Source organism: Lycium ferocissimum, unplaced genomic scaffold (assembly GCF_029784015.1).
Source record: "Lycium ferocissimum isolate CSIRO_LF1 unplaced genomic scaffold, AGI_CSIRO_Lferr_CH_V1 ctg97, whole genome shotgun sequence".
Lineage (NCBI taxonomy): Eukaryota > Viridiplantae > Streptophyta > Magnoliopsida > Solanales > Solanaceae > Lycium > Lycium ferocissimum.
In genome coordinates, this window is record NW_026727848.1 from 106,033 (window position 1) to 127,976 (window position 21,944).

General features: G+C 34.6%; 2 protein-coding genes across 6 annotated transcripts; one reads left to right on the forward strand and one right to left on the reverse strand.

The window, feature by feature from the left end:
* Positions 1–510: 510 nt before the first annotated feature.
* LOC132046175 (TPR repeat-containing thioredoxin TTL1-like) lies at positions 511–6,064 on the forward strand. Of its 5 annotated transcripts, none has more exons than XM_059436732.1 (7): positions 511–2,069; positions 2,864–3,056; positions 3,130–3,311; positions 3,658–3,991; positions 4,121–4,325; positions 4,395–4,418; positions 5,053–5,190. In XM_059436732.1, the coding sequence occupies exons 1-7, from the start codon at positions 955–957 to the stop codon at positions 5,154–5,156; spliced, it is 2,157 nt and encodes a 718-aa protein (XP_059292715.1). In that variant the 5' UTR covers positions 511–954; the 3' UTR covers positions 5,157–5,190. The 5 variants fall into 5 exon arrangements, 4 of the variants coding, with proteins under 4 accessions (XP_059292715.1, XP_059292716.1, XP_059292717.1 ...); XM_059436733.1 differs by having other exon boundaries at positions 4,408–4,418; positions 5,053–5,145; XR_009412641.1 differs by lacking the exon at positions 5,053–5,190 and adding an exon at positions 5,201–5,339 and having other exon boundaries at positions 512–2,069; positions 4,395–4,514.
* A 6,853-nt stretch (positions 6,065–12,917) lies between these two features.
* Positions 12,918–19,702, reverse strand: LOC132046153 (ubiquitin-conjugating enzyme E2 36). The gene is made up of 8 exons (XM_059436711.1): positions 19,528–19,702; positions 19,103–19,130; positions 16,909–16,995; positions 16,109–16,167; positions 13,573–13,614; positions 13,425–13,498; positions 13,210–13,307; positions 12,918–13,082 (listed from the first exon to the last, which is right to left on the reverse strand). The coding sequence occupies exons 1-8, from the start codon at positions 19,561–19,563 to the stop codon at positions 13,045–13,047; spliced, it is 462 nt and encodes a 153-aa protein (XP_059292694.1). The 5' UTR covers positions 19,564–19,702; the 3' UTR covers positions 12,918–13,044.
* Between the last annotated feature and the right edge of the window lie 2,242 nt (positions 19,703–21,944).

Below are 21,944 nucleotides of genomic sequence, written 5' to 3' on the forward strand. Positions count from 1 at the left end.
AATACTTTAATACAACATGTCATCATGTACATATATATATATATGGCTGATAATAATCAGTAGTAGTATAGTATAAGGAAGAAAGAAAACAATTCCTTCCATTTTCTTTCTTCCTCTCTCTCTCTCTCTCTCTAAACCCCATAAAGCACTTTCTCTCTCTAAAACTCACATTCAATTCTTTACTTCTCTACAAAATCACAAGATCCCCATCTCTCTTTCTTTTCCCTTTTTTTTTTTAAATTTTTTTATGTCTTCTTTAAACCCATTTTCTTGATACATTGTTACAACTCTTTAACTCAAAACAATTTCTTTACAATTAAGAAATACCCAAGTTCAAGATTGAAGCTTTAAGAGAGTTACATTGCTTTGCTTCTGTCCTTTAAATCACTACATTGTTACAACTCTTAGCCCAATTTTACAAATTACAGAAATAGCCACTTCAAGATTGAGTGTCATCAAGCCCCCCCCCCCCCCCCCCCCCCTTTTTTTTTTTTTTTTTTTTTAACCCATTTTCTTGTTTTTCTTGTTACTGGTACTTGCCTTACAGTTCAATAATCCTCTAATATTGTTAAACCCTTTAACCCAATTTGCAAATTACATAAATACCCAGTTCAAGATTGAAGCTCTATTAGACTCAATTTGCAATTACAGAAATATCCACTTCAAGATTGAAGCTCAAATAGACTCAATTTACATATTCTAGAAATACCCAGTTCAAGATTTGAAGCATTGAATCCTCCAACATTGTTAAACTCTTAGCCCAATTTTACAAATTACAGAAATAGCCACTTCAAGATTGAGTATCTTCAAACCCATTTTCTTGTTATTGGTTCTTATCTTATAGTTCAATCCTCTAACATTTCTACAATTACAGATAAACCCAGTTCAAGATTGAGAAAGATACATTGCTGTATTTTGTACAAAAAATTACAAATTTGAGGGGTTTTTAGTGAAATGTCGGGTCATAAAAAGCCCGATTTTGATTCTTTAGCTGATCGGTTGAGAAACTCGTTAAGTTGTAATGAAGAAAAGACCGATAATAAACCCGATTTTCGTGAATTGGATCTGGGTTCACCCGTTTCACCATTATTGACCCGAATTAGTGGGTTAAGTTCAACTACTACTACTACTACGAGTAGTAGTTCTAGTTCATCTGGATCGGGTTCGGGTCGGGTTCTATCTTGTTCGGGTCAAAGAAAGTCCGATTCAAGTCATTCAGGTGAGCTTTCAGGTTCTTCTGGATCAATATCGGTTCGAAATGTGTCTTATTCGGGTCAAAGAAAGTCTGATTCGGGTCACTCAGGTGAGCTTTCAGGTTCTTGTGGATCAATATCGGGTCGAAATGTGTCTTATTCGGGTCCAAGAAAATCCGATTCAAGTCATTCTGGTGAGCTTTCGGGTTCATCTGGATCAGTTTCGGGTCGGAATGTGTCTTATTCGGGTCATTCCGGTGAGATTTCGGGTCCGGGTCATGCCCGACCCGATTCAGGAACCAGCTCCGTTACCTCACCGGTCGTAAATGCGCTTCCTACAGGTAATATTTGCCGGTCTGGTAATGTTGTGAAAACCGGTATGGCTAGTAAACCTAAAAGAACCGATGTTGTCGGGTCAGGAACGGGTAATTATGGCCACGGTAGCATAATGCGTGGCGGGCCCGGTCCCCGTGTTGCCTCTCCAAACAGGCCCGGGCCCAGCATTGCCTCTCCGAACAGGCCTGGGCCCGGCATTGCATCTCCGAAATCCAGTGGGCCCGGGCCCTGTGGCGTTTCCGGTGGATTAATGGTTGGAGGAGGGGAGGCAGTAAAAAGAGGAATATTGAGAAATGATCCGGAGGAGTTGAAGAGAATAGGGAATGAGAATTACAAGAAGGGTAATTTTGTTGAAGCTTTGAATCTTTATGATAAAGCTATAGCGATTTCGCCGGGCAATGCTGCATTGCATTGTAATCGAGCTGCTGCGTTGATTGGTCTGAAGAGATTAGGGGAAGCAGTGAGGGAATGTGAAGAAGCGATTCGGTTGGATCCATCGTATGTTAGAGCACACCAACGGTTAGGATCTTTGTTACTTAGGTAAGTGATATAAAAATGTTCAAATTTTTAATAACTATATGCTTGTTGATCACCAATATTGGAAATGTGGTGAAATTTCTGTAGGTTATATTAGATAATATGCATGAAATGTGTTATTTTGATTGCCTTGTTATTTGCTAATGTAAAACTTTCTTGATTGGTGCTTGTTGTGTATGTATATTACCAATTGTGCTGATTGGTGCCAATGTGATGCACTTTACCATCAACGCGATCTGATTATTTTGGACGATCTAAAGTTAATGGTTTTGTCTTCGGATTTTGTGGTCATTGTTTCCTTCGACTTGTTCGCTGTGTTTGTCTGTTTGTATATAGGCCTGTATTTCCGTTTATATTATTTTTGTTTCCCATTTCACATTTTATATTTCCTGGTACTCTGTTTTTGGCCTGTCGGAACACCAATTTGGCATTCAGCTTCTAGGGTGACTTCTGCATTGGCTTGCTTTTGTGGCTTGGTGGACTGTCTTTGTCTCTTTGACTCATAAGTAATGGTTGACAAATAACTTAGGTGGAGCCATCCTAGTTCAACGTTATGTCTATATTGCAGGTGGAACAGGGTGTTTTCTAGTTCTTTTAGTTCAATTGTGCTCCGAGAAGTTAGTATTTTCCCTTTCTTTCCTTTCCCTTCTTTATTATTAGTAGCTTTCCACCATAAGTTCTATTATTAAGCCTCCTAGTTTCTTTACAGATTGTAATTAAACCTTTGATTATTGGAGTTTGCCTTGCTTATTTTGCCTAGAACTGTCAGCGCAATCTCATTCCTGTAAAACTTGCAGTTTAGGACAGGTCGAAAGTGCAAGGAGTCACTTTTTTTCCCTTGGTCATAAGCCAGATCAAGCCGAGTTACAGAAGTTGCAAGCAGTGGAGAAACATATCAGTGAATGCACTGCTGCCCGGAAACTTGGAGATTGGACGAGTACATTAAAAGAAGCCGAGGCAGCAACTGCTGGAGCCGAGGCATCTCCTCAGGTAATAAAGCATCTCTAATGGTCAGTTTGAAAATTCGAATGCTGGTGCTGAATTGCTGATATTGAATTCACAGCTATTTGCATGTAGAGCGGAAGCTTATTTGAAGCTACACCAATTAGAGGATGCGGAATTGTGCCTATCTAAAGTTGGGAAGTATGAACCATCTGCAGCAGCAAGCCAGTCAAAGATTTTTGGGATGCTCGCTGAAGCATACATATTCTTTGTTCAAGCTCAGATTGAGATGGCTCTTGGAAGGTGAGTTTATCACTGCATAGTTTCTAGTTCCTCCAGTCCAAAATAATAGGTGTTTTAGGCTTGGCCACATAGATTAAGGCGTTCGCTTACTCCTAAAAATTAAGAGATTTTGACTAAAACGCCCTTAATTATGATTTTCTTTTCTTTTTAGGCTGACATAATTACAATGATTAAAGGGCAAATTTGGAAAAAATAATTAAATACTTTCTTGATATTTGTAAACATCAATTATTTTGGACCAACTATTAGAGGCTAAAACATCAATTATTTTGGACCGGTGGGAGTAATGTAGAAATAAAAGAGGTTTAGCATGTGTATGAGAGAACCGATCATTGAATATCTGCAGGTTTGAAAATGCACTTACCGCCATTGAGAGAGCTGCACAAGTTGACCCTCGAAGTGCTGAAGTTTCTCTTTTACTAAAAAACGTGAGGCTGGTGGGGCGAGCTCGAGCTCGTGGCAACGATTTATTTAAATCTGAAAGATATACAGAAGCTTGTGCTGCTTATGGTGAAGGGCTCGGGCTTGGTTCTTTGAATCCAGTTCTCTACTGCAATAGAGCAGCTTGCTGGTATAAACTCGAACAGTGGGAAAAATCTCTGGATGATTGCAACCAAGCTCTCCTTATTCAGCCAAATTATACTAAAGCTCTTCTTCGAAGAGCTGCCTCAAATGCCAAGGTGACATGCCACCTTTAAATCTTAATTAGTGCTACTATATTTTCCTAGAAGAGTTCTTTTTATTTATTCTTGCTAGTTGCTGCTGTTTGAGAAAAAATCATGTATTTGACTGAATTCAATGGATTACAGCTAGAAAGATGGGCTGAAGCGGTGAGAGATTACGAGGTTTTACGGAGGGAACTTCCATATGACAATGAGGTTGCTGAATCATTATTCCATGCCCAAGTTGCATTGAAAAAGTCACGCGGAGAAGATGTAAGCAATATGAAATTTGGTGGGGAGGTGGAGTTGGTTTCAGGTCTTGAGCAGTTCCGGGCTGCGATTTCGTCATCCGGTAGGCTTTCCTGCATCCGTATCGATCTTAACCTTCCTTCTATCATTTACTATAACTCAACAACTGCAGTTGGAAACTGCAGGTGCATCTGTGGTCCATTTTAAAGCAGCATCCAACCTACAATGCAAGCAGATATCCCCATTCTTGGACACCTTATGCACCAAATTTCCTTTAATAAGTTTTCTCAAGGTAAACAATCATAGGCAATAACAAAAATGGTACCTAAAGTATGCTTTGAACAGTTTTGGTCCTTTAAGAGGGTCAAAAGTTAACACTTTTTGGTCTCTATTAAACAATCATAGGCAATAACAAAAATGGTACCTAAAGTATGCTTTGAACAGTTTTGGTCCTTTAAGAGGGTCAAAAGTTAACACTTTTTGGTCTCTATTAAATATTTATCAAACTTAGATTTGATGGGCACTATGGAATAAAAAAATAAAAAAAAAGATTTACCGGGAACTTACATCTGGAGGTACAGTTTTTAGATTTTCAGCTATTTTTGGTCTCTTTCTAGAGTTTGGTGCAGTTTTTTTTGTGCAATTTCTGCTTTTTTTGGTCTACTTTTTGGTGTCTAGTACAGTTTTTTGCAGTTTCGAGGATTTGATGGGACTCTCCTCGTTTTTCTCATTAAATCTTTTTTTTTCACAGTTTCCGTCAAATCTAACGGACAGAGTTCGTTAAATATTTGACGGAGACCAAAAAAGTTTAACTTTTGGCAAACTTAAAGGACCAATCAGACCATACTTTAGGGACTATTTTGAACCTACTCCCAAATATCAAGGACCATTTTTGTCATTTTCAATGATTTTACCTGCACAAGCAGGGGAATGAAGTAAACTCATTAATTTACATTTGCCTTTTGTTTTCTACTGAAGGTGGATGTGGAAGAGAGCCCAGCGATCGCTACAGCAGAGAACGTTAGAACAGTACCAACATTTAAAATTTACAAGAATGGCAGCCGCGTGAAGGAGATGGTTCGCCCTAGTCCAGAGGTGTTGGAGTCCTCGGTTAGGCATTACAGTATGTAAGAGCACAATTGCCATTTCGTTGTGCTTCTTTGCCTATTACCTTGCATTCTCTTGCCATTCCAATTACCTGATTACTCCACTCCCATCTAGAAAGAATTTATATACATATACATGTGACATAATCAGAGCTACCACATAATGCTTGTACAATGAGCCGATGCAGCCATGCTTTTGTGGTCTTCAGAGGGAAATGTAGTCTCTTTTTTTACCCTCATTTATTCATTCATTCATTCCTCATTTCTGTGTTCCGACTGCTTTTCCCGTCTCCGGTACTCTTCCATTCTTTACTTTTTAAGATTTTTAGCATAATCCATCTGCAGTTGTGAGGAGTAGCAAACATTGTAGAATTGGTTGTATGGAAATGTAGCTGAACAGTTAGAAAGAAGAGAAGTAGCTGGACTCGCTGGAGTTAGATAAGGATCATAGCATGTATATATGTGATCATATACACAAACTATTGAAGGCCAAGGAAGGGATATTATTGGATGTCTGGTGGGTAGTTACTGGATTAGTGAAGAAGGATGAATAATGATGTAATTTGATATGGATGTTCCTTAGCTCTCAATCATTCTATCAATAAAAGTTTCATTTTCCCCTATTCCTTTGTCTTTTCTTGTCTATTTTTTGCGTATCAATGGACGCGCATTAGAAACTCGGTGAATAATGGGTTTGCCCCTCAAGTAGTTTATAAGTGATGTTTGGTTCTTGATATATGGATGTGGAACTTCAACTTTTGGTAAATTTCATTTGTCTGGGAGAGTTGTCCCTTTCTTGATTTGTCCCACAAACTCCCCATTTCGTCTTAATTTTACATTGTTATGCTATGCTGATGCGTCTTGATGGATAGTATATCCAGTTTACATATACATATTCCTGTAAAGTGTAGTATATTAATCCCTACTATCTTGAATTTGTGGCAAATTAGTGACATTAGAGTGGTTCTTTACTGCACAATTGAAGTGTACGGAGATCAGCTGCTTTTTGTGGTGAATATATTCCATTTCAGTTTTCCAGCATACTTGTTATTGTGTTTTGGCTTGTAACAGCAGAACAGAAACAAATCGAAGATTTCAAGTCAGAAAGTTAAATAACTTCACTTGACATACCCCTTCAATCAACTAAAACTTTTTTACAAAATTGTACTTGAAGCAATAAGACAACTCTTGCACCGAAGGGTATGACCTAGTGGTTAATGAAGTGAGTGCAAAGCTCGGAAAACCAGAGTTCATTTATAATTTCAGCACAGGTCAAAATATACATTAGGTATTCTCTTTCGTCTGCTTAACTCTCGTCTTTGGATAGAGTTATTCAATACTTGTACTAATGACAGGGATAGCAAAATTACCCTGTGAAAACATTATCTCGGCAGATCAATAACCGCCCACTTATTAATTCACTCATTTTAACCCGTCTCCCGTTTAGAAGCTAGGCTGGTATGTCCCTCAAATTGATTCATGAGAAAACTTGTTAATTTTTTTTTTCTTGTTTGATATGTTATATATAGCCATAATAAAGAAAAAAGTTTATCAATTTTGTTTGGTAATTAGACAAATCATAAGAAAACAAATAAAAAAATTAAAACTTGATAAAAACTTATTATGACTCGTTATTTAGTTCATCTTAATCCAATTTAGTGCAACTCAATTAACCTTTGGACGACTCGTTTATTTGTTGACTCAATTTATTTTGATTCGTTTAAATTTAGTCCAACATGCTTATTTGATATAAGCCCTAATCAATAAAAAGGATGAGAAGGAAGACAAGGTGTGAAAAAGGCCACAAAGGTGTAGAAAATCCAAAATAAGAGAGGCAGCAAAACTAAACGAACGTCTATAAAGAACTATAATAAAGAATTTATTTTCTTGATATCTTATATATAATCATAATAATTTTTTTTAATCAATTTCGTTTGGTAATTAGATAAATTATATATAAAAAAACAAATATTCACTTCATATCAATTTATGTGGCACCTTTAAAGTTTTGAAAGTCAAACGAGTTTTTCTTTGACCGCAATTTTTTCATACGCCTTTTAAATATTTTAAATTTTCAATTATTGTGATTTATAATACTTTTTACGCAGTTTTCGAATATGTAAATTTTACTTTTAAAAAATTAAAGAAATCATATTCAAATTTAAGATCAAAATTTAAAAGTTTTAACTCTCGAAATTCAGACTGTGACACATAAATTGGGACATATGGAGTAATAAAAATTAAACTTGGTCAGAGCTGAATGGATTGAATTATGACTCGTGATTTAACTCATCTTCAACCAATTTATTTCAATTCAAATAACTTTTGGACGTTACTTATTTGATGATTTAATTTATTTAAACTCATTCAAAGTTAATCCAACCTGATCAGTCGATACCGCGCTAATCAATGAAAAGGACGAGGTAGAAGACAAGGACACAATGGTATAGAAAGTCCAAAAATAAAAGAGGCAGCGAAATTAAAGGACTGTCTATAAATAGTTGGAAGAGAAATTGGGATTTGGTTAAACAATAAAATATATACGTTGCTAAATGACACTCCTCAAGTCATTGTCACCACTTATAGTGCAGACAATGCTTACCGTACCAATTACGTTACAACAGCAAATTATACAGGGGCCAAAAATATTTTTCGAGACTGATGTGTAATAATACTTGAAAAGGGAAAAATATGATCATCATCGAATGTTGTAGTGGCGTGATAAATATTTTTTTATTTTGAATGAAAAATTTCAAGTACAAGCTCCGTGAATAAAGTCGGAGGCTACTCTATCCTAAAGGGGTGATTTGTAAAAATGATCTCCGTAAAGGAAGGACTTGAACTTTTAGCTCTCTCAGCAAATTTTTCAAAAAAATGATTCATGTTGTTCAATCGGGCATAAGTTGTAAGCACAGTTTTGCTTGAGAGGTAGGAGTTTGAAACATTTCAATAAGTCAGAATCAGTGAACCTGTTCAATTGATGGCAAATTCTGCTTCATGAGCAAAAGTTATGGTTGCTTAACTATTTTTAAATTAATATAACTGAAACTCTTGTCCAATAAGTAACACGCCGTGTTATCTTTCACTCTTTGTAACTTTTTGAATATCTCAAACTCTTATATCATTAAAACTAATTTTGCCGCACATTATAATTAGAACTTGTGTTCAATGGATTCTAAATGTCATTTTCTAAGGATCTTTTTAAGTGACGTCAAAAATTCAAAATCATTCCTTTTAATACTGAAATTTAATGATTTCAATGTGAATTCGAATTAACCTAACTCGAATATTAGAAATCGAAGAAAACAAAAAAAATATCTGTATAATCCGTCAATCAGATCATCATTCAATATTGTAGCCGTTAGTAGATCTATCAATCTATAAATATCATCATGTCCTGAATTTTTTATAGACCTATCATAATAATATCAACATGGATGAGTCATGTCAATTACTATTAGCCACTAATCCCAATGCCATATTCTTATTTCCACTTTGATCGTGTCTTTCTTTCCTCCTATTGCCAATTTTCAAGGCACTTTGACCACTGCAAAATCTTGATGTGTCATGACTCAGATACATCAATAAGATTTGACGGTGTAATCTTTCATGTTTTGACTGTTGCATTGTATTCTTTTCAGATTTAATTACACTGTTTCAATTTAAAAGAAATAATGGTAAAAAATATATATGAACCGATATTTTTTTCTTCCGAATTTTACATCCTAACTATCAATTGTTATGAACTATCACCATTTATATAATAAAACACATCTAGGTGAAGTTCAGGTAGGAAAATAGAGCAGACGGTTATTTTAGTCGGCTTCAAGGTGTTTTAAACTTTTAATACATAGATAGAAAAAAAGACTAACTGATAATAGAAGTATCAAATTACATAGAACTTGATGTATGGCCTATGAAAAGGTCATCAACGGCTGATTTACGTAAACTGTTTTTTAGGCTATCATTTTAGATTTTATTCTCATTTTTAGAAACTATGCAAATATAGCCTTTGAAATTAACAAAACATTAGTCTAACTTCTACAAGACTACAAAATTTTATATCATAATCTAACATTTTTTTAAAAAGATTTTAAGTTTATTAAAAGAAATTTTTTAACCATGATCTATCTATTAAACAATTGTCTCAAAAAAGGATAACCGGCGAAAATTCTAAGGAAAAAAAAAAACTAGTCATTTCGTTGTAATTCTTCCTTAATGTGGCAAATCGTGTAAGGCTTAGAATGAACATTGGCTGGCTTATCACTATCATCAAAAGAAATAGACAAATCCAATCAATCTGAGGGAGGCAACTAAGAGGAGTAATTGCAGTAGAAATTAGATATATTTGTTGGTATAGTAGGTCTATGGGACAACAGTGTTTGACCAAATCAGTGAAGCTAACACATAAATACGAAAATAAATTTCGTCGTACTATGGTACACTTCAGATACTGACATGTCTATTACTTGGATGGGCCAACCTGATTAACCCATTCAACTAGGCTAATCTTATTTGGCTAAATTTTTAGAAGTAAAATTTTCATAAACAGCTACCTTTTAGCTCCTTCTAACAACCTATAACTATATGTTCTACATTTACAATTCGTAGCTAGAGGACCTATATTTAGCTAGTAGATGCGTCGACTTAAATATAGGATAAATATATTGAAATACACACGGCGAGAAAAGCGAAAGTCTATATTTGTGGAAACAAAATCTATTCCAATTTAAATTAAAATCAGTTTTTAATGTTTCCTGATTCACGCAAATATCCTTTCATTCCATATCTGATCTCATATCTCATTCAAACAGCTAATAAATTCAAAAAATTTTGAATTCAAAAAGTACATTCATATTTTTAACCCAACAAAAAAAAAAGTTCAAAAACTAGTTCATCAAAAAACTTTGAAAAATAACAATATCAAACCAGTGAACAAAGCTCGTTTTAAACGACAAATATATATTTGAATTCATCTGTTGAAATATTGAATTCAAGTTGAGTTCATAATTGAGGTAACAACGTTTCCACGCAACTTTTTTATTTTTTGATTTTTACGAAATTCGAAAAATATAGTCAAAATATATGAAAAATATATACGAAATATAGTCAACGAAACCAGAATAAGTAATATTGAACGTAATAATCAAAAATACAATTAAAATATAGCCAAAATATAGTCATAATTGAGGTAACAATGTTTTCACTGCAACTTTTTTTTTTTTCTGAAATTTTTCTAAATATAGTCAAAATATATGAAAAATATATCTGAAATATAGTCAACAGAAACCAGAATAAGTAATATTGAACGTAATAATCAAAATATAATTAAAAATATAGCCAAAATATATATGAAAAAACAACTATTAAAATATCAATCCAAAGTGGAAAAAAAATGAAAATATAAGTTAAATACACGGTGAAACGTAAAAATTAGTATAGAATCTTACCTTTTTTTGGGATTTAGATTTGAATTATGAGTGAAATTAATGAGTAGTTAATTAGAGATAAACAAGAAAGTTGAACTATTATAAAACTAATTTGAAATTGGAGGAAATTAAGGGCTATTGGACATAATGGCATGTATTTAGGGGGATAGGAGAGAGGGACCTTTTTTTTTTTTTTTGCTTAAATTTAGGGGTGTGGGAAGTTATCAGATGAGTGGTAAAAAAGTGGTAGCTATAGGAAGTAAATATGTTATATTTTAGCTACTAAATATAATTATTGTAAAATTTAGTTATGTTCCATAAATAGGTAATAATGTAAGCTATGCCAAGTAAATTTTACTTTTTAGAAACCGCTAATTAGTTCTGGGCAATTTGCAGGATTGCCCTTCCCTGGAGGTGGTCTTTAATTTTTGCGCCTCAAAATGGTGGTCTTTAAAATTTGCTCTTTAGGCAGAAATAGCGAAATTTTTGATTGCAATTTTTTTTTTTAACTGAATTGGAGTTTGAACCCACAACCTCAGGATGTTAAGCGAAGGACAATACTTAAAGACCACCAATTTGAAGGGCAAAAATTAAAGACCACCCCAAATGAAGGGCAATCCGCGCAAAAAAAAAAGATTAGTTCTAGGTTGTTTTTGTTGTTTCCAATAAGTTTGAGACCACCATTTAAATCATAGCCAAAGTATATAAATTTTTTATAAGTTCAGCCATTTACATTTAAGGCATACGAGATTGAAGTTGTAAAAATGTGACTGAAGTTTGACATACTAATTATGAAACATACTCCCAACATTTTTGGCTGAAGATTGGCTTGCCTAAGCCAAACTTCCGTAATTTTTGCCATGAGTTTGGCTATCCAAGGCTAATGCAAAATTTCCAACTGTCTGTATAAAATATATCGTAATTAAAACTCACTTTTTGCATCCAAAATCAACACTTTAAAACATTATACTTCGATTATTATATATTCGAAAAACACTATTGTCTAGCAACAAAGAAGCGGGGGCATCAATTTTCTAAAGTTTGCCTATACTTGCTACTAAAGATAAAAACGCAGGCTACACTAAGAAAATAATATCCAAATGTAATTATTCCCATTGCTCAAGCCTGAGACTATTCACTTGCTACTAATGCTAAAATAATTTAAGATAACTGTGCCTTAATTGACGCTGTAAACGCTTGCCCTACAAAAATAATAGCCAAATGTAACTATTCCCATTGTCAAACCCCCGAGAACATAATTAAGAATGAAAGGATATTTACCACCTCAGTACTCCCTACCAAAGCGACTACAATCGATTCTTAGTTTTTAGTTCTGTTTCCATGACTGAAATAGTCGATAGTTTTGAGGTTCTTAAAAGCCGTTTGGACATGATTTGAAATCATAATATAAAATCATGAGATGAAACCACGATTTGAAATCATGTTTGAACATGCAATTTGAATTTCTTAAGTTGTATTTTTTCTTATAGGCATAAAAACCCCACAAATTGTGAAAACTATTAAAATATTCTCAATTCTTATGCAACCTTACCAAATGAACAAGTCATAGTTTATAACAAAATTAATACGCTACTAGAAGGCTTTCTAAAAAATATAACATCAATTGATAAAACTTTAATTCAATAAAAAAAAAAATTGAACATGAATAATAATGTAACTACTCTTTAATATAATCCTCTCACATAATAAACATAAATAAAGGTTAGTAAATGGTTGGTGAAAGTAATTGTTAAAAATATCTACCAGCTTATGAGTTTTTTTTTTTTTACAAAATATAAACTTCTGAATCAAGTTTTATATTTAAAATTTTTGAAACCATAAGATTCATGCACGTCCAAACGCTGATTTCATCTCATAGTTTCAAATTACATGTCCAAACGCCTACTTATTGTTTCCGCCATATATGAAATTGGTCGAGAAGAACTGTCTGTTCCAGCAGGAAATATGCCAACGCCAGAAACAACCTGGATTCTAAATGAGAAGTAACCTACTCGAACAAATTCAGGAGGACTCACTCAGCAAATGTTAGCCTCCACTTCAGTGTTCTGTGAGATAATTCTTTAGAACCACTTCTGGTCTTAAAGTAAAGACCAATTCAACTCAAAAAAAAGGTGCAACGTTCAATTATACAATTTCAAGGACAGGGAAACAATTATAGATTAATTCGAAGCGTTCAGTTTTCAGTCTTCCCAAGTCCCATTCTGATTAAACAGTGGATAAATACATTCCACAAATTTTTCCTTTATCAAAATCACTAATCATGCCTTCAGGCACCACTCGCATAAAGGCGTGTCCATTCTTTAGCTGCAAGGTTGAAAGAAAGGAAACTGAATCAAGGACTAATTCGCAATGTAACTATATATTGACACAGAGTGCATTCAACTTTCGACTTTGTACTGGTACATAATGGAAATACTTTAAAGGAAAATACCCGTTTCAACAGCTTCAGCCTCGTTTGACTTCCAGTGTTTTGCGATGTTCTCGGAGAGTGGATCATCTGGATTTGGAGCACTCAAAAGTGCTTGAATGCTGAAAAAGGAACAATTATATTGTAAATGCCCACTGCCAAAATTTGGTGCTCATGTTCGTCAAATTCATTAGATCCTCAGGAACAATAATATCCATGAATAATCTGATATCGAATACCTCAAAAGAACGGTACGAATCTGAAGAGCAGGACTCCACTTGTCCTTGAGAATATCAAGGCATATCCTTCCAAGCTTCATAATAATGGTCGACATAAGCGAATTGTGGCTTAAAATTATGTATAACAGAATCGAATAACAGAACAAACCTTATCAATGTTCGGATGGTAGATTTTGGTGAGGAATCGAACCTGTTAATAGTATGCAACTTGATCAATAACTGAATCAACAGTGGCAACAAAAAATAGCAACACTTAATTCACATTTTAATTCATCACACAAGCATATAATCTCTACAACCAATATGTGATCAACCCTACATGCTGCATATAGGTAAAAGCCCATGAATCAATTACAAAGGGGCAAGCCTCATGCAAAAACCATGAAAGAGGAGGTCAAGGAAACTAGAAGAAAAGCCTTTTTTTTTTTTTAAAAAAAAAAAAAAGGGAAAAAAAAAAGGAAGCTAGGAGAAAAGGTTGTTTGAGGTTCTTTATCTTTAATCATCCAACTGCTCCTAATTAAATCTATAGTAAGTCCGATTCCCAGCCTAAAATGAACTCAATGTTTCCACATTATAGCCAGGTATCATGCCCCATACACGTTTGTTCCTACAATTGATGCATATTTATCCAACACCTAAATGACCAGCTTACCCCATCAAAAATTCTTGTGTTTCTTCCCACAATTTTCATTTTTTCTTAACAAATCGATGCTAGGGTAAGTCTTTATTAATGTTCAGCTTTCATCTACTCTACCAAAACTGTATCATGGTCGCAACTCAGTTCCCAGGAAAGCAAATTCAAGAGATGCTTATAAGATAATGTGAGCCAAACTGAAAAAGATCTGCAGAGTTCATGATATACTATCATCTTGGAAGTCAAAACCCACTAATACAAAAAAATTCCTCCAGGAAAAACAGCCTGAATTAACATTTTCATCATGAACAGGATAGTCGTTACAAAGGGGAAACCACCACTAAAAGCTGTCTCAGCAACAAAAGCAAAATTCCAAGTAAGAGAAACACTAGCTATAACTGTCCTAATCACCATTGTGACCAGGAAAATCTCCTCCAAGAGTTACAGTTAATGATAGACAACCAAACCTATTCCCCAAGAGAAAAATTTAAGTGGAGACCTGAACTAGTCAAAAATACAAACCACTTGAATTGATGGATGTTAGGCTATAAATTTCTGAAAATAGGAAACAAATAATATGACTACATCCATGGTAAAGTTGCTGCCATGTGACCAGGAGGTCATGGGTTCAAGCCGTGAAACAACCTCTTGCAGAAATGCAGGGTAAGGCTGCATACAATAGACCCTTGTAATCCGGACCTTCCCCGGACCCCGCGCATAACGGAAGCTTAGTCCCGGACCGCCTTTTATCCATTATAAAGGTCATAAACCCTTTCGGGGATTTTGGTGATCTATGTCAAAGTGAGCAGTACTAACTTCTGCTAATAAAGATGTAGAAAATAGTTTAAGAATTATGTTTAATCATTCGTACTTGTTCTCCTAGAATTAACATATGCCAGAACTAATAATTTCATTTAAACCACTTCAACAACAACAACAGCAACATACCCAAGGGATTTGTAATCCCTGGGGAGGGTAGGAGGTGCACCTTACCCCTACCTTTGTCAGGTAGAGAGGCTGTTTCCAATAGACCCTCAGCTCAAAAGAAAAGTATCCCATGCAGGATTGTAAGAAAAGAGACAACAAAAGAGCAAGATACAAAACAAATGCAGCAACAGATGGTAATACACATCAAGAATAAGACACTACGAGATAACTGAATACTACTACTAAAAGGAGAAGACGAGAGGCTAGCCCCCTCCCTCTCCCACACAGAGTCCGAGAACACTCAGCTACCGACTACCCTTCTACCCTAATCCTCGACCTCCAAACCTTCCTATCTAAAGTCATGTCCTCGGTCCATACTTCTAGTTAGCTCAAGTTATAGATAATACACCCCACCCATGGTACACATCACTGGAAAAGGGGGGAAAAAGAGAGAGAAGAGCGAACAACCAGTACATCTAGGAGCAGCCTTAACTTATGCCAAACTAGTGTAACATAGTCCCAACAGATAGAATCATGCCAATCTATTGTTATCATCATCAGCTTCAATATCGATGCGTTACACATCAAATTTAAAGTATATTATTAAATATTATGATCGAGTTACAAAGTCTAAACTGAACATTTACAAGTTAGTACATAATATAAAATGATTGAGATTGTAAAAGAGTAAAAGTAGAAAAGTTTCAAAAGTTTATATTCAAGTGTAAAGAGGGACATCAGAAAATTTTAAACGATAAAGCACAAATCAAGACATAAAGACAACCGACAAAAATTTCAAGCAAAAAAGCAGAATTTCCAATGACAGTCTCGCAACCGAATTAGAGATGGAAAACTCCAAAAAGCAGAGAGTATCACTATCAACAACAAAGATGACCTAAAACATGATATTCAAATAGAGATCAGGTACAAGTATAAGGAGGTTGCAGTTAATGCTTCTGGACAAATAAGTCAAATGAAGTATTTCATCATTTATTCTGGACTTCAGGACAAAATATAAAAGAATGCCACTCCATACAAAAGCAGGCAATATAATTCTTGAATATGCAAAGATTCTGAGCATATATTGGAACTTTCCAAAACATCCATTAATGGGTTCAAATACCTTTGGCGCAGCCATTGGGTACTCTTCAGGCAAAAAGAGTTCCAGTTTGAAAACACCTCCTACACAAAAGCAATCAGTGGGATTAAGTGTAGAAGATCACAGGATCGAAAAGGCATATATAATGCAAAGTATAATAATAACATATCACTAATGGTCCAAAAGCAAGGGTAAATCAGTTTAACTAAAAAAAAGGAATGTAACATAATGCATATCAAATCAAATGCTGGAAGGACAACGATAGATGTCTTTCATCTAAATGCCATTCATTGTCAACACATTTCTACTAGAATTATACTAAAAATTTGTAAAAGGACAGCTAGTTTTCCGCTATGCTGTAGTCAGAAATACGTTACATAATAAAATGCACACAATCATGCAGAAACTATGGGAGTTGGGACATCTTTAACAGCTTAACTACTTTATTAAGTTGACAAATGCAACCCCACATCCTACTGGTATTGCAGTCAGCTAGTCAAGTTCATTTCAACTATAGCAGGATTGATTAATTAGTCAGTGACACCAGTTGATTTCGTGTTCCATTTATCTTTTCTATATCAAATCGATCCAGAACAAGAGCTGCCAAAGCCAGATAGATCTCAGATCTCAAAGACTACATACTAGATAAATATAAGAAAAGAGGGACCGGGTAGGCAAATGAAAGTTTCTTTCTATAGTAGGAAAATGAAAAAGGACAAGTGAGGAACCAATTCAAGAGAAGAGGACACAATATACTATACGATCTGCAGCACAATAGCAACGCGGACTTTCATCTACTTAGCATAATTAATTGAGCAAATTACCTTCATAAGGAGACTGTGTTGGACCAAGAATCATGACATTAAAATATCGCATATTTTCTTCTGAGGGAGAAGCACTTATTCCTGGTGCTGCAATCAAAGTTATGCCACACACAAAAAAAAAAAAAAAATCTCTTAGCTCGATAGGTCGTAAAAATCAATCAGAACCGCAATCTAATGAACAGGCTCGTAATAAGCTTCAACGGACATAACACTTGCGCTCACCAAAATCAACAAACCAAGTCATGTCAACTATACTCCGAAATTCATGAAATAAAATCAAAAAAGTGCACCTTCAATGAACGGTGAGGAGAAAAAGGTTCATGTAGTTAAGGAAGATAACTTTAATGCTTCAAAAAGCTTAAAATTGCATCTTGGATGAAAGGAGACGAGAGAAAACGCTTGTGTAGTTAAGAAAGATGAGTTTAATGCTTCTAACTGATACCGTGGTGTATGTTATTCGCAGATGACATAATGCCTGCTGCTCTGCTCCCCCTTCGAATGGATTGGATCCGCTGCCCCTCTAATAGAAGCGGAAGATGCGGGCTTAGAGCTTTCATCCCGTTTTCCCTATTTCAATAACGCTAAGTTGTAGGTTTGAAGATAGACCCTGAAGTCTAAAGAGTTCAGATTGAGCAGGACCAAGACAAAATACTAGGAGTGTAAGTTCAGTGACGTGACGCGTGAGGCTTGATACACATTTAATCCAAAAGAAAGAAAGTTTCAAGTATCTTGGGTCTATTATCCAAGAAAATGTAGAGATTTACGATGATGTCACACATCACATTAGTGCGCAGTGGATGAAATAGTGGCTCGCATCCGGAGTCTTGTGTGATAAGAAGGTGCCATCAAAACTCAAAATTAAGTTCTACAGAGTGGTGGTTAAACCAACTATGTTGTATGGGGCGGAGTGTGGGCCAGTCAAAAACTCTCACGTTCAGAAGATGAAAGCTGCGGAAATAAGGATGCTGCGGTGGATGCGTGGGCATACTAGGATAGGATTAGAAATGAAGATATCAGAGACAAGGTAGGAGTGACCTCGATGGAGGACAAGATGCGGGACTGAAATGGTTGTGCATATAGAGATGCGGGGATGCCCTAGAGTGGAGGTGCGAGAAATTGGCTATGGATGGTCTCAAGAGAGGTAGAAGTAGGCCAAAGAAGTATTGGGATAGGTGATTAGACAGGAAATGGCACAGTTGCAGCTTACCGAGGACATGACCTTAGATAAGAGGTTGTCGAAGACACAGATTAGGATAGAAGGATAGTAGGTATTAGAACGTAGTCTATCATATCCTTCCTTACTAGCAGTCGTAGTATTTCTTCTGTAGTTTCTTATCCTCCGATTTCTATTACAATCTATTGTCTCTCGTTATTCGCCTTAGCATATTGTTTTGTTGTAGTTACTGTTCTTTTTTCCTTTTTGATCTGCTTTGTTTTTGCTTTATCCTGAGTTGAGGGTCTATCGGAAACAACCTCTCTACCTCCCAAGGTAGGGCTAGGTCTGTGTACACTCTACCTGCCCAGACCCTACTTGTGGAATTACACTGGATATGATGTTGTTGTTGTTGTTATTCGGAGACAAAGTAAGACAATTTTATACAACAATTAAATCCCGAACTAGTTGAGTTCATCTATACAAATCCTTTATATTCTATTTTCATTCCGCTCTAATTGGGGCCATTTCATTCCAATACTCAATAATTTCTATTCTACTCCCTCTGTTTCAATTTGTTTGTCTTACTTTACTCTTTAGTCTGTGCATCTTTCCTTTTTTAGCAACTCTTTATTTCTAACTTTCAACATGGCATGTTTAAGAACACAAGATTCAAAAGTCTTCTTTGCACGTATACTCGTTGGAAGTGAGGTCTTGTGCAAGCTTAGTACAAAAAATTCGATTTACATGATCTTCTAAACTTGTTTTGGCCTTAGGCTACCCTTACACCTCAGATTACTTCCAAAGCACAAAGTCGAATTGGAATTTCGTTGATTTCATACGGTCCGGAATGTGATTTATAAATTAGTCGAGTGGTTTGGACGAGTCCCAAAGGGCTCGGGTGTGATTTAGACCCTTGGTGTAGATTCTAGTTAAGGTTTTACTTTCTTAAACTCCGTGCCAAGTCAAAACCAAACAAACAAATTGATCCAGAGGGAGTAATAAATAAATAATACATAGCTTCCGCAGATATATATTTACCAGGTTCGCTTAGAAGACGTTGAGTTTCCTGTAAAATCACAACAACAACAAAAATCATCAAAATTCAAACTAAATCAAATTCATCAAAATTCAAACTAAAATCGAACTCAAAATATGAAATCATCAAAACTCAAACTAAAATCGAAGTCAAAATAAAAAAAAATCAATCAAATTCAAACTAAATCGAACTAACAACATCGAAAAAGTAGATCAAAACCCTAACTAAAATGAGTGATCAATCACAAATAGTCTAAAATCGTAATTTCTAAATAAAAAATCATCAAAATCCAAACTAAAAATAGCAAAAACTAGATCAAAACCCTAACAAAGCAAGTGATCAAACTCAAATAGGTCTAATATCGAAATTTCTAAAAAAAAAAAAAAAAAAAAAAAAAAAAAAAAAAAAGCTAAAAAATGAGATTCACCTTAATAATTCTACGAGGAAGATTGCTATTAGCCATTGAAAATTGAATCGATTTGTAAAGATTAGGCTAAGAGATTTTTTTATTTTTTTTTTAGAGAGAGAAAGTAGAGAAAATGGGTATTAAGAGAGTTTTAACGCACTGTTTCTCTCACTAAAAAGATGTACTTAATAGGGTTCCATTGAAAATTCTCTTTTTATATTTGCCTTTTTTATCTTTTGCATTATTGTTCTCAAAAAGCAAAAGATTCTCTACAAAAAAAAAAAAAAAAAGGTTTCCCAAAGAGAAAAAGAACTTTTTTATTTAATATATATATATATATATATATATATATATATATATATATATAATCATTTGGTGGTTGGAATTCATCTATGATTGTTTCAGAATTAATGTATAGTAAAAAATGAATTCTCTCTGCTGCAATTTGTTTGTTCGATTTTGACTTGATACGGAGCTTAAGAAAGTAAAAAAAAAATTTGAATCTTGTCATCTTAAACTAAAAATATTTACAATGTAACAAAATGTCCTTTAATTTTGTAGTTTTAAACACGACATGTGAAAAATTAGAGTTAAAGAGCTATCAAAAGGGAGATAGACTTTATGTTTGAAACGGATTAAAAAGAAAAGTAATACAAACAAATTAAAAAGGAGGAGGTATTGAGTAGGTTTTAGCGTGCACACTGACAAAGAAAGACTTCATTTTCATGCATGCACAACACGATACCTTTAGTTAAGGATAGAAAAAACTTTATCCTTACATTACACTCCTTTATAGCTTTATTGGATAAAACTAAGAACCCATCTGGATTAGCTGATGAAGTTAATTTTATAAAGAAATAGAGTACGTGTTTGAATAAAAATATTAAACTAGCAATTGGTAGAAGAGTGTTGATAAATTGTTCTTTAGTTACAATGACTAAATAATAAAAAATATGTCAAGATATCGTCGTAAAAAAAATAAAAAAAAGGGACCAATGGATGTGGGTCTAGGATACCCACAAATTTGTTTTTCGGGTTATGCCACATCGAGCCTTAAAAGCGTGTGTACACTGTGAACTTGAGTTATGCCTTATAAAGTCTTTCACTTTAGTTTCTTTCTCATTCTAATATCGAATTCGCTTAAGATGTCATGTACACCTCATCTTCAAAAGCTTGCGAAATTTGCTTGATCTACCTTCATTCGTCCGCTAGTCAAGAACGTCACACGATTACTGGCGAATAAATTAAGGCAGAAGAAATTGTTTTTAAAAAAAAAAAAAAAAATCCTATTTTACTTGTCTCCTAATTCTTATCATGTAGGCGAAATTCGGCAAACAAATTTTAGTAACACTTGTTGTTTTGTCAATGTTATAAGTTCGTTGACTTATTTTAATCACTTTCATTGTGGAGTATGTATATGTATTATGTACATAATACAAGCTAATAAAGACAAATTGTTAGTTAAATGTCAAATGTTACTCCATTTTGTGACATTAAGTCTTAAACGAAAGTCACCATCTTCAACTTGGCCATCAAGCTTGGATTGAGCATGGATGTTGGCAGTGACGAATGTAGGGCTTTTTCCCCTTTTTTCCATTTTAAGATTTCGTATCAGACAGACTCGATTAAATTGATTCCATTTAAAAGTCTCATATATCGGGGTAAAACACTTTCTAACAAAAGCGACTTCATATTTAGAGCTCGAATCCGAGACCTTTAGTTAAGAATAAAGAAGTACTTACCACTCCACCACAACCCTTATCGATGAAAAATATAGAATTCAAGTGGGAATAAACCCAACTCATCAAAAGGAGCAAAAGGTATTTTTATTTATTTATTAAACTTTAACAACTGAGAATTCAAGTGGGTATAATTAAACCCAATTCATCAAGAACTTCCTTGCAGCCAGAAACAGCCTTAGCCTTCATGAAGAATTAACTAATATAAAAACAACATTGTGAATGCCAACATTGTCACTACACTAAACTCATCATCAAGGGATCAATATAAACGTGATTGTTCAACGATCAGATGCTCTCATTAATACTCATTTTATCAATATTAAGAAGAGATGTTAAAATGAAAAAAGAGAGTTGGAAGCCGGCTTTAAAATCCAACACAACTGATGTCACTTTAGATATTAAGCCTTAATTATTGCCAACCAAGTCCAGTGGCGGAGGCAGAATTTTCACCCAAAGATGTTTATTGTCTATTATCTAAATTGACCTGATATATAGTGCGATTTTTCGGCAAGTCCCCCTTTGGCCCCTCTAGCTTTGCCCCTGCGACTGCTGAATTGCTTTACATCATCTATGTTTCTTTTATTTCATAAATTTATCGCGGCAAAATACTAACTGATGATTAATCAATATTGTGAAAAAACAAAAAGTAACAACAAACAAAAACCAAGTACTCCAAACACCAAGAGGAAAATCAAG

Excerpts from the sequence above, each read along its gene's own strand:
- LOC132046175 (XM_059436731.1), top strand. The coding sequence starts at position 955 with ATGTCGGGTCATAAAAAGCCCGATTTTGATTCTTTAGCTGATCGGTTG. Across the intron at positions 2,070-2,863 it reads TTAGGATCTTTGTTACTTAG|TTTAGGACAGGTCGAAAGTG; the intron begins GTAAGTGATATA and ends TAAAACTTGCAG. Across the intron at positions 4,326-4,407 it reads GGCTGCGATTTCGTCATCCG|GTGCATCTGTGGTCCATTTT; the intron begins GTAGGCTTTCCT and ends TGGAAACTGCAG.
- LOC132046153 (XM_059436711.1), bottom strand. The coding sequence starts at position 19,563 with ATGGCTAATAGCAATCTTCCTCGTAGAATTATTAAG. Across the intron at positions 13,308-13,424 it reads ATTCGTACCGTTCTTTTGAG|CATTCAAGCACTTTTGAGTG; the intron begins GTATTCGATATC and ends TTCCTTTTTCAG. Across the intron at positions 13,083-13,209 it reads GGCTGAAGCTGTTGAAACGG|CTAAAGAATGGACACGCCTT; the intron begins GTATTTTCCTTT and ends TCAACCTTGCAG.